The sequence below is a fragment of the Mya arenaria genome, chromosome 14, assembly GCF_026914265.1.
Source record: "Mya arenaria isolate MELC-2E11 chromosome 14, ASM2691426v1".
In the NCBI taxonomy this organism is placed as follows: Eukaryota; Metazoa; Mollusca; class Bivalvia; order Myida; family Myidae; genus Mya; species Mya arenaria.
Window position 1 is genome coordinate 61,282,462 of NC_069135.1, and position 12,944 is coordinate 61,295,405.

At 38.0% G+C, this 12,944-nt stretch overlaps 2 protein-coding genes across 2 annotated transcripts; both read right to left on the minus strand.

Annotated features, from left to right (window-relative positions):
* Positions 1-1,967: 1,967 nt before the first annotated feature.
* Positions 1,968-5,536, minus strand: LOC128216351 (E3 ubiquitin-protein ligase TRIM33-like). Its single transcript, XM_052922910.1, has 3 exons — positions 4,540-5,536; positions 4,144-4,233; positions 1,968-2,827 (listed from the first exon to the last, which is right to left on the minus strand). The coding sequence occupies exons 1-3, from the start codon at positions 5,534-5,536 to the stop codon at positions 1,968-1,970; spliced, it is 1,947 nt and encodes a 648-aa protein (XP_052778870.1).
* Positions 5,537-5,718: 182 nt separating this feature from the next.
* Positions 5,719-8,405, minus strand: LOC128216352 (E3 ubiquitin-protein ligase TRIM33-like). The gene is made up of 3 exons (XM_052922911.1): positions 7,409-8,405; positions 7,029-7,118; positions 5,719-5,819 (listed from the first exon to the last, which is right to left on the minus strand). Exons 1-3 carry the CDS (start codon positions 8,403-8,405, stop codon positions 5,719-5,721), a joined length of 1,188 nt encoding a protein of 395 aa, XP_052778871.1.
* Between the last annotated feature and the right edge of the window lie 4,539 nt (positions 8,406-12,944).

Genomic DNA, 12,944 nt, shown 5'->3' on the forward strand with positions numbered 1-12,944 from the left:
CAAAAATGTTTTGCGATTGATTATAACTATTAAAAAAATGAACTTACCATTTTGTGGCTAACCTATTTCATGGAACATACTGTTACAATTAACCCGCTTGGTAGGTATCGGTTGAATATTTACTTGGCCACATGTGCTAGTAATGGAGTTGATAGATCATTTCTACCTACAAACTCTAACCGCGTACATGTATGCACAAGCATTGTGAATTTGACTAATTTCCTTCAACCGTTTAAGTTCATCAGTTCAACAATTCCTTTTTCTTTTTTAAAACAATGCGAGAAAACTTCCGCAGTCTGTGCACCATCCTTCTCAAAAGCATCTTCGGGTACATCCTCGACATTTCCACGGAAACGTGATATTCAACTTAAATAGATATGAAACTTATTCGCTGTCTCAAACAAAACATCCTTCGGCTGCACAGCATGAATTCATCCCGAAAAAATACCGTAAGATCCAGAGTCTGAGAGCAACAGTGAATAGATATACACTAACGAGAAACACTGCACACCGACTTATAAGTCCATATTTGTTAATTTTAATCTGTTGAATTTGTTCTTCAATGAACAAAAAATGTCACATGCTCAAGTTTTATCCAATTATATATATATATATATATATATATATATATATATATATATATATATATATATATATATATATATATATATATATATATATATATATATATATATATATATATACTTTATAAGGATTTGTTCAAAAATTTTAGAATTTCAATAGTTGTGTCTTTGGCACAGAAATGTATCAATTATGCCAAAAGCATGTGGAGCCTGTCTTAGATACATTGTGAATGTGATTCATCTTATGAGATGAATTGTGTTTAATGGCATATTATTATTGTAAAATCTTCAAAAAGTTGATCAACCATTGTTGTGCTATTTTTATAATAAAACAGGACGTAAGTGATGCCTACGATGCCGAACAAATGCCCGTTAAAACTAAGACGGAGGAAACCTTTATCAAATGTTAATATATGCTTAAATATGCTTTTTAAGTCCACGTTTTCCAAACACGTTGCTAACGCAAATCAATAAAAGACTGGAGCGTGGTGGTTGATTGATATTATCACGTGATGTATTTGAGAAAGATAAGAATATCCAGAAAGAAATGTATGAGTTTACGAATTATTAAAGTCGTTTCATGTGCATTACTGGGGAAATATTTGTTATGTCCAATCACATGAGCGAGTCTCTTTAAAGAATAACAATACAGTGGTAGTTGCATCTAGTACACATATGTTTGCATATTGTATTCAATCTCTATATGAGGAAACGAGTTGCACATTGTCTGTTTAATCATTCAATCAATACAGTCATAAGGAAACCACTTTAACCTTGGTCCATGTCTGTATGATAAAATCAAACAATATTTGTGGAAACAATTCACAGTTAGGGCAATGTCTATAAAATTATTCAATCACTATATATGTATAGTGATACGTATGTTAATTTCAATATAGACACATAATGAACATCAACTTTACTAAATACAAAGTGCGTGAAAAAATGATAAACCGTTTATATTACTCTATATTCTTTAACATTCAACAACACAATAACAATGTTTGATTTAAAATCACACATTTCACCAAGACTTTATTCCCATGATGAAAGAAGCCAACTTGTTGCTATATTTCATACACAATCAGCTACTAACATTTCAATTTATAATACACATTCCAATACTCGTATATTCATGTCTAATAACAAATTACAACACGACTTGTCACTTATGAAATTAATCTATAATTTAATATTCAACATAATTTAAACGTCATGTTTTCCGTCAAATGCTTTCGAATGAATTGAATTGCGCACTATATGACAATTAAGCGTTGCATTAACGCATTTTCAGTATGATACTTTACATTACAATTATTCTTAAACATAACAAATACTTCAAACCGGATACAGATTTCATTCATTTTAATTGGCAGACTTGATCTATACTAAGTTGAATACTTTCACGAAATTCTTCAAATCAGGTCTGCCATACTGACTGCAGGTTACAAACACCATCTTCCTCAGTGAACAGTAAGCCACATTGTATGGACCCTCTATCCCCGCCTCCTTCCCTATCAGTTGGGTTATATCCCCGGTGAGCGTGTCCAGTAACTGGATGTTGTTACTGCGACCCCCACACACGAGCAGCTGGGTGTCCCCCATACCTGCCTGACCATATGGTGATATCAGTGTCGGGTCTTGGAAGGACTGGAGCACATCTAGTGATATGCTCAGCTTGGTTATGGTGTTGGTGCCACAGTCCGAGACATATATGACCGGAGTAGTCTGGCTCCCTCTGGTCACTGTCAGATAGTAAGGTTGCTGAAACAAAGGTGTTCCACTGTTGTCTTTGTCCATAATCTTTTTCACCTTTCCCTTCATGTCCATCAACACAACCTTACCTGGGGAGGAGAAGGACACTATCAAGTTGTCATCACAAAAATCTATTCCACGACATTGTCCATCTACTTTAACAACATCCTGCAGAGTGACATTTCCCTGAGTAGATACGAACTGAATCTTTCCCTCCAAAAGCAGAGTTACGGCTCCCCTGTCCCCGGGCAGTAGACACAGGTCCCACGGCCCACCTGGCAATTTCACCTGAGACAACACCTTGTTGGTAGGGGTGTTCACCAGCTTCAATGAGTCATTAACGCGATCTACCAGTAGGAGTCTGTCCCCGGTCAGGAGGGTCATACTGGTCAGGAAGGAGTCACGGGTGTCAAATGATGTCTTCACTGAAATTTCAGGCTGCCTGCTGAACTTGGCCCGGCTAAAGGATGCTTGGCTCATGATGTGGGCTGAAAGTAAAGTTAGTTATCATCAAAAATAAAAAAAGTTTTATTTTATCACATTCAAAAATAATTCATAATGAATAATATAAATTGCAAAAGTGAAACAAAAACGTTTGTTTCGTCAAGACATTCAATAATAATAATAATAATAATAATAATAATAATAATAATAATAATAATAATAATAATAATAATAATATGAAAAATAATAAAATGAGTTATCATATTTGAACTTTTAACACAACTAAATATATTGTAGATAGTCCTTATATTTTACCGCAATGATATACAAAATGCTGTATAGTTAATAATTGCCTATCTCTTCTTATATCAAATATAAGAATGCGAAAATCAGTTATGCATAACTAAATTTCATTGAATACAGTGTAATTCAAAAATATCTTAAAGCACATTGGTCAGCCTGAGATAAACATTTATAAGGGTACCATTCAATCATTTAAAAAAAGATGATAACATTTTGATATGTTGGGTAATATTTAGAAGAGTTGCCCTCTTCTCAACAATGCAACATTCATTTAAACAAAACCTTCTTACGATAGCTATCGCCATGGTCTATAAACATTAAATTCGGGATTGTGCAGTGTAAAATCGGTTTTGAAATGAGTTCTTAAGGCAATATAAGTGTATACATATGAATTTTAATTATGTGTTTTTGTTTTTTGAGAACATTTGTAAATGGATCAAACTGATAATAAACGGTTTCAATATATTTTATATGAATCATCATTGCTGTAGCAGTGTTGGTATAATATGATTAGGGTAAATACGATATAAGTTAAAACTGATTGCCAGTGAAGTGTATTATTGCAAAAATAGTTAAGATTCCCAAGAGTTTTAAGTCATTAAGTTTTACTGATAAATTTAATTACTACGCGATCTATTTGCAGTGAACAATCCAATTTATGAGTATGTGAATAGTCCACATACATCCGTGATTGTTTTCGATAAAAATGGCCGATAGGTTCCGAATGCATTGTTTAGACTGTGACGTCCTCAGAGTAAAATACAGCAATGTTGCACTGACAGAAGTGGAATACGTGTTAATGCCGTATTGTAATACCCACGTCATATGGTTTATAGTATTCCATATTATATGCCTTAAGTTATTTGGATTTTAATCTTATTTGGCAATATATTATTTGTCGCAGTAGTTGATTATTTTGCATAGGATTAGTACTTTACAACATAGCTTTCAACGCAGCGTCAACGTGCCTGGTTAGCTTGAGCGACGTCAACAGGCTTTGGAAACAGACTTATCGACTGTAATACATAGTCAAATATGTGTGTGGTTGTACACAAACCTTTTGGTGATACACCTTGCATGTGTTCCTGTTGTTGCTGTGTCGCCTCGAGTTGTCGTGGTTCCTGCCCTGACGCCGAAGTTGATTCGCCTGGAGTTATGATTGGTAATGATTAAGAATATACACAGTATTGTTTTACCTAAACAAAAAAGGAATAAATCATTCAAAATATATACCTTAGGTTTATTTGGATCTCAATTTTATTTGCGAAATATTATTTGTCTAAGTATTTCATTCTGTTATTTTTGTAAAGCACTTGATGCACTTTTTAACTTAGTTTTTAACGTAACGTTAAAGTGCCTGTTTTGCTCGAGCGACGTCAACAGGCTTTTGATTACAGACTTATCAACTTCTTTACTTATGAAATGTCAATTTTGTAAGTGGTTGTTTGCAAACCTTTTTGTGATAAAGCTTCCATGTGTTTGTTGTATTGTTGCACTGTCTTCTGTTGCCGTTGTTCCTCTTTCGCCTGCTTTTGTCGTTGTTGCTGCCCTAACGCCGACATTGATTCGCCCTCTTCCAACTGTCCTAATTCTCTTTCAGAAGCTATTGACTGCTCAATTGCAGAGTTCCTGTGAAACTTGTATCGGGGAACTTCACTCCTCCTGCTCACATCCAGTGCTGCCTGAATACCTGCTAGCTCCTTTATAGCTCGCTTTCCTACTATTAATAGCTGGTTTCCGTTGTCATGCTGTGCTTGTAGCTCCGACTTTAGTTTCTCAATGGATGATTTCATGTTAGTGCATTTTGATTTCAGCCCATTTATCAATGTATTGGATATTCGTTTCTTCTGATCAATTTCTGCCAAGAGTTCGTTTTCCTTTTTATCCAGGTACTGGTTAATTTCATTCCTTAATTTGCGAAGCTCATTGATATTGGTTTGGCTTTCTTCGTCAACTAATTTCAGAATCGCATGTATTTCGTGAGAAAGTTTGTCAATGTCACTGGCCGTCTGGACAAGGCCTGTTTTCAGGCTGTTGTATTCTACACCCTGCTTGAATCGTTTTACCACTTGCGGAAGTTTGTCCATCTTACAAGAGCGATGTTTCTCATCCTCAACTACACAGTCGCTACACAGAAGTGTCTCATGATTAAGACAGTAATATTTTATGATCTCTTTAGCATGACGCTGACATATTTCTGTATAACTTTCATATTCACTGTCATCGCGGAATGAGGTAGGCAAACTGTCCTTGTCTTGGAGACGGTGGCTTTTGGTCATTTTCTGGTTCCGGTGTACTCGGGCACAGGTGAAACAAAGGAACTCCTTGCAGACAGGACAGAAGGCCTCAGAGTTGATTTTTTTGCCGCCCCCCGCGCACGGCTGGCAGTAGATGCGGTCAAGCGCCGATCCAGATGCCATTTGTGCCTTTCCTGTGGGAACTACATCCATTCTTCTAAGTGCTTAAACATTTAAGGAATATAGTGTAGCTACAATATGAACCATGAAGCTTTTAGGATCAAAAATAAATTCCGTTTAGAACATAACAAATTTAAAGGCCTCTCTCTGTATCTCTCTCCTCTCTTTTTCTATCTCCTCCTCTCTCTCTCTCTCTCTCTTGCTCTTCCTCCCCTCTATTTGTTTCCTCTCTCTGTACTTACCTCCATTTCTTTCTTTTTCTCTCTCTGTCCCTCTCCCCATCCCCTCTCACTCTTTCTCACTTTCACTGTCTGTTCTATAAACATTCAATTCGGGATTGTGCAGTGTAAAATCGGTTTTGAAAGGGGTTCTTAAAGCTAAATAAGTGTATACATATGAATTTTAATTATGTGTTTTTGTTTTTTTGAGAACATTTGTAAATGGATCAAACTGATACTAAACGGTTTCCATATAATTTATATGAATCATCATTGCTGTAGCAGTATTGGTATAATATGATTAGGGTAAATACGAAGTTATACAAAGCAAATATCCTTGCATCTGAAAAGATAAAAAAAATCGTTAGTGTAGCGCTTTCGTATAGAATGTTGTATTAGAATGGAGCGGATTTTTGCAGATTTTGATCCCACGAGGCGCAAGGCGATTGAAATCAATATCTGCATGAATCCAAGAGAGTCGATTACGATATTTTGGATCAAAACGCAATATAAGTTATCATTTTTTTTCAATAAATTTCCGGCTAAATGTCTTAAATGACACATGTTTTCATAATAAATGCAATTTTAATTACGCAATATTTTGTTTGATGACGTCATTTCAACATTGTCACACTTTTTCATTCGGAGCTCCTCGGCCATTTTTATCGAAAACAACCTCGGATGTATGCCGGTACAGTAGTAGAAGTAGTTCGTAATTTTTGAATTGTATTATGAAATAAACTTAGTGTTTAAGAGTTGTATTTATTGATGTAAGCTAAAACTGATTGCCAGTGAAGTGTATTATTGCAAAAATAGTTAAGATTCCCAAGAGTTTTAAGTCATTAAGTTTTACTGCTAAATTAAATTATTAAGCGATATACTTGCAGTGAACATTCCAATTTATGAGTATGTAAATAGTCCAGATACATCCGAGATTGTTTTCGATAAAAATGGCCGATACGTTTCGAATGCATTTTTTAGGATATGACGCCAGCAGAATAGAATACAGCAATGTTGCACTGACATAAGTGGAATACGTATAAATACCGTATTGTAATACCCACATAATATGGTTTATAGCATTCCATATTATATGCCTTAAGTTATTTGGATCTTAATCTTATTTGCGCAATATTATTTATCGCAGTAGTTGAATATTTTGCTTTGGTTTAGTACTTTATAACATAGCTCTCAAAGCAGCGTCAACGTGCCTGGCTAGCTTGAGCGACGTCAACAGGCTTTGGAAACAGACTTATCGACTGTAATACAAAGGCAAATGTCAAATATGTTTGACATTGTACACAGACCTTTGGGTGATACACCTTGCATGTGGTCCTGTTGTTGCGGCATCGTCTTGAGTTGTCGTGGTTGCTGCCCTGACACCGAAGTTGATTCGCCTGGAGTTATGATTGGTATAAATTAAGAATATACACAGTATTGTTTTACCTAAGCAAAAAAGTATATATCATTCAAAATATATACCTTAGGTTTATTTGGAACTCAATTTTATTTGTCGAAGTATTTTATTCTGTTTTTTTGTAAAGCACTTGATGCACTTTATAACATAGTTTTTAACGTAACGTTAAAGTGCCTGTTTTGCTCGAGTGTCGTCAACAGGCTTTTAATTACAGACTAATCAACTACTTCACTTAGGAATTGACAAATATGTCAGTGGTTGTTTGCAAACCTTTTTGTGATAAAGCTTCCATGTTTTTTTTGTGTTGTTTCACTGTCTCCTGTTGCCGTTCTTCCTGCTTCGTCTTCTGTTTTCGATGTTGCTGCCCTAACGCCGACGTTGATTCGCCCTCTTCCAACCCTCCTATCGCATTTTCAGAAGCTATTGACTGCTCAATTGCAGGGTTCCTGTGAAACTTGTATCGGGGAACTTTACTCCTCCTGCTCACCTCCAGGGCTGCCTGAATACCTGCTAGCTCCTTTATAGCTCGCTTTCCTACTATTAATAGCTGGTTTCCGTTGTCATGCTGTGCTTGTAGCTCCGACTTTAGTTTCTCAATGGATGAATTCATGTTAGTGCATTTTGATTTCAGCCCATTGATCAATGTATTGGATGTTCGTTTCTTCTGATCAATTTCTGCCAAGAGTTCGTTTTCCTTTTTATCCAGGTACTGGTTAATTTCATTCCTAAAATTGCGAAGCTCATTGATATTGTTTTGGCTTTCTTCGTCAACTAATTTCAGAATCGCATGTATTTCGTGAGAAAGTTTGTCGATGTCACTGGCCGTCTGGACAAGGCCTGTTTTCAGGTTGTTGTATTCTACACCATGCTTGAATCGTTTTACCACTTGCGGAAGTTTCTCCACCTTACAAGAGCGATGTTCCTCATCCTCAACTAGACAGTCGCCACACAGAAGTGTCTCATGATTATGACAGTAATATTTTATGATCTCTTTAGCATGACGCTGACATATTTCTGTATAACTTTTATATTCACTCTCATCGCGGAATGAGGTAGGCACACTGTCCTTGTCTTGGAGACGGTGGCTTTTGGTCATTTTCTGGTTCCGGTGTACTCGGGCACAGGTAGAACACAGGAACTCCTTGCAGACAGGACAGAAGGCCTCAGAGAGGATTTTATTGCCGTCTTCCGCGCACGGCTGGCAGTAGATGCGGTCAGTCGCCGATCCAGATGCCATTTGTTCCTTTCTTGTGGGAACTACATCCATTCTTTTAAGTGCTTAAACATTTAAGGAATATAGTGTAGCTACAATATGAACCATACAGCTATTAGGATCGAAAATAAATTCTGTTTAGAACATAACAAATTTAATGGTCTCTCTCTGTCTCTCTTTCTCTTCTCTCTTTCTATCTCTCCCTCTCCCTCTTGCTCTTCCTCCCTCTCTCTGTACTTACCTTCCTCTCTTTCTTTTTCTCTCTTTGTCCCTCTCCCCATCCCCTCTCACTCTCTCTCACTTTCATTGTCTGTTCGTTCATCCATTCTCCTACTATCCTGTCACTTGTTCTGCCCTGTCTCTCCATCCCCACTTATTCTCCTGTTTCTCTCTGTCCCCCTCTAATTTTTCAATCTCATTCTTTCTCTCATTATTTTATGATGCGAAATAAATAAAGCGAATTAACATTTCAGTTCTTTTCATTCATTACGAGTAACAACACCAGCATATTTAATATGTCATTTAGTAAATAAATCATTGAGTGACATCAAGGCCGCGGATACGTGACGTGAAACCCTGCCAGGAATTGAGGCGTGATGAAATGTTTAATTTAACGTAGTTGGTGTCACGGCCGTAACGATAACAGTTTACACAAAACGTGCCAGCAAACAAATACCACCGGCACTCCCAAACCTGACACACGGACAAAGGGCTGAGTAAACAGCCGGCCATGCAGGTCTGGGCAATAGACATATATTATACCACCTGTGCGATTGCACACTTTACACATAACATAGACACTTGGCTGGCAAACCAATACCAACAGCCGTTAACACATGGATACACAACACATAACACGTACGGCCAACGTCAACGTATGTAACGTAATGCGTTAATTATAATTTATGAATGTTTACATTAATATAATAAAGTGGGTTTAGGATTCGTTGCTACGGAAAGGACGTTGGACCCTTAGCCTCTCTTACCGTCGCGTGAATCCACAGCGCACTGAATGTTTTTTTTTTAAATAAATGCTTTCAAGATGTTTATATAACAGTGCATAGAAGTTAATAAGCATCACACCCCCTGCAGAATTTTACGCCACAATACTATTTTAATGAAAATTTATCCTCCAAAATTCTGCTCGATGAAAACAGCGAAGATAATAATATTTGCGTCGATTGCATTATCAAAGATGTTTCGCGATGACGTCCTTAAGTGCGTCTAGATAAAACTCCAACCCTACTTCGGACAAGTGAACACCGTCCTGGCGATAAAACCCAGGTGTTTCCGTATCAATGTCAAGCACTAGCGTATCGAACCGTACGGTAGAACGGACCCAGCTCCTACCATACCGATTGATACGAGCCCGTTTGCTCAATTGCTTTACTGTCAGGATTTAATTTCTGAATTATATCGATAATATCTACCCAAATTAATATTGCTTGGGGAAAGTGTGATCTTAAGTATCTATTTCCTTAGTGACGGCATTACATGTCTTAGCTAAAGGGTCGTTTTGGATATCATTGCCACCAAGGTGAATTACGATAATTTTTGGCGGGGTACCAAATAACACTGGTGATTCCACCGCCCACCGGAACCTGGACCAGGTTAGGCCGACAACCCCCCACCAGCCGATCGTAGTTTGGAGTTTTAGATTGGTAATGCCCTTCACCTGCGCCCGAACACCGACACAACGCGGAACGGAGTCACCTAGCACCCAAACCCCTGTTTAAATAAAGAAAATCCTGAATGTGATAAGCCTTAAAGTCTGATATAACGTTTATATGAGTCAGATGACCAACGACCCAGTTAAGCGATGGCCTCTTTAGACATCCCGCTCGCCGAGAGGTCTGTTGCTCGTCCAATTCTGAAACTGTGGGACTGAAAAAATTGTGCATTATGCCCTGTGCAATTCAAGCATTTATGTAAGACTGCTGTTACTTGTTGTCGTGTGACTGGTTTGCCATTCCTATGTGAAAATGCAGCCACCCGTCTAAGTGCTACTGCCAAGTATTCTTGCATTGCTCTGACAGGGCAGGGGTTTTGGGTTTCTTGCGGAATTTTAAGTGTTATGGGACCATTTTGGCTTGTTTTGGATTTTAATAGGGTTACTACAATATACATTGAATCAGGTGCAACTCGAATGTCTTCAACGCTGGCTTGGTTGCACAAACAGGCTTTGCTGGGCGATACTAATTCCCTTATCCTAAATAATCCAAAATAAGCAAGACAAACACTTGCGCGGAATAGCCTGCTTTCATATAAATCATAACAAACAATATGCAGTACATCAATAATTGAAACGAGAATAGGCTTTGTAATGGGCCGCCTGGCGTCTTTGACCTGTGGCATCGCTCGTGAATAGCCTTCGAGCAGCTTGTTAACAGCGAAAATATCAAGAATATTCGGAAAACTCTGTAATTTATGATGAAAATTGATACTCCAAATTAAGTGCGTACTGTACCTGAAGCAAAATTTGCTTCGTGACAATATGCAATAAACAATATTATATGTTGCTTTGGTATGGGCCGTAAACAAGGGAGCTTATATTCGGAACGGAATCCCTCAAATGCGTTTAAAGAAGTATTATAAGTCGTTCTCGTGTTTTCTGTCACCGCGTTGTGCAAAAGGACATTGGCTCGGCGTTGAAGACCGTCAAAAAACGGTCCGGTACTTGCTGTGGCTCCGCATCCGCGTTTGGGGCCAACCGTCGGAATTTGGTCATCTGGAAGCGAGAAAGCGAGTCGGCAATCATGTTAACCGTTCCTGGTAAATGTAATGCCTTTACCATGATGTTAAACCGTAAGCATTTAAGCGTCAGGAGCCTAAGTGTGCACATAACTCGTTCTGATTTAGAAGACATCGCGTTAATTACGTGCACTACCGCAACATTGTCGCAATTAGGTCTTATTTTCATATTGCGAAGAAATGGTCCCCAAATAAAAATAGCCACTAAAATGAGAAATAACTCGAGCACGGTTATATCTTTAGTTATGCCCTCTAAGCGCCAAACCTCGGGCTATTTTGCGCATGCCCACTGTCCTCGGAAAAATATTCCAAATCCTGGACCCTGTCCGCCCGCGCTGTCTGTATATATGTTGGCATCATCATTTGATTGCCAAAAAAAGTCATGAAAAACAGAAACCCCATTGAAATTTTGAAAAAAAAACATAACCACATGGCAAGATCAAGTTTCATTGGTTTACGAACTCTTATTCGGTGGAATGGTTTTGAAACACCGCACGTGGCATTAATCAATCGTCTGCAGTAAGGTCGGCCTACCGGAATAGCACGACATCAAAAATTAAGAGAGCCTATCAGTTATTGTAGCTCCTTAAGTCTGACTTTTTGCTCTGACATAATATATTTGATCATTGAAACAAGCGCGTCTATTTTATCTTTTGGCTCTCTAACAGTCAGTTTATTTGAATCTAACTCTAGCCCGAGATAAATAATAATTTCTGTCGGACCTTCGGTTTTTTCTGTAGCCAATGGAACATTGAGGTCCTGCATAACTGAATGAAAAACTTGCATTAGTTGCCTGCATTGCTCGGTTGTTTTATCACCGCCAAGAAAATCGTCTAAATAATGAATGAGCTCACCGGAAGTTATTTTGGTCTTAACACAATGTTCGAGAAAGGTGCTAAACTTTTCAAACGTTGCGCAACTAATAGATGCACCAAATGGAAGGGTCTTATCAAAATAATAGCTATCCCTAAACTGAAATCCCAAAAGCTCAAAATCTTCAAGGCGGATGGGCAATAATTTAAATGCATTTTTAATGTCCATTTTGAAAAGTTTACACCCCTTTCCCAAATTTTGAATCAGCTCAACCGCCTTGTCGAAACTTGTGTATTGTACAGAGGTTAATAACTGGTCTGTATAACCATTGATAGATATGCCCTCTGGATATGATAAATGATGTATCATTCTAAATTCGCCGTTGGATTTTTTGGCACAAGGCCAATTGGTGACACAATAACATTTTTAAAAGGCTTATTACTAAAAGGTCCGGCGACACGACCGCACGACACTTCTTTGTTTATTTTTTGTTGGACAAGATGCGGGTTTGGGGCAACTGATTTCAATTTTTTAGCCTTTCGTTCCTACCTAGGGCCTGTATATTGCAAATTGAAACCGAATGTAAAACCGTCTAGAATAAATTTTGAAAGATTATCATCATAGTTAAGCAAGTATTGGTTCAAAAAACCTAAATGAACTGGTGAAGGTGCCAAATCTTAAACGTTATTGTTGCATGGCATTTGACCCCATCTGGTTGTGATTACGTCCGTTACGTCCGAAAACAGCTGGGCTGAATTAAGGTCGCGGACGAAAAAAGGAGGACGGCGTGCTACCTGCCCTTTGATTGCATTTAACCGCCGGGTGGGTTTGCCGACACATACGTTGGCAAACTTACAATTGTTCCAATTGCATGTTCCAGCATTGTAAAAATTACAAGTTGGCATTGGATGATTCGATGTTCTTTGTCCGCCACCTACCGGTCTTAATTGTATGCAGCGCCACCAAAGATCGTTATTAATGGTGGCCCAGGATGACGGAGCAATAGCTTGCCTTAACCTAAATTGCTCA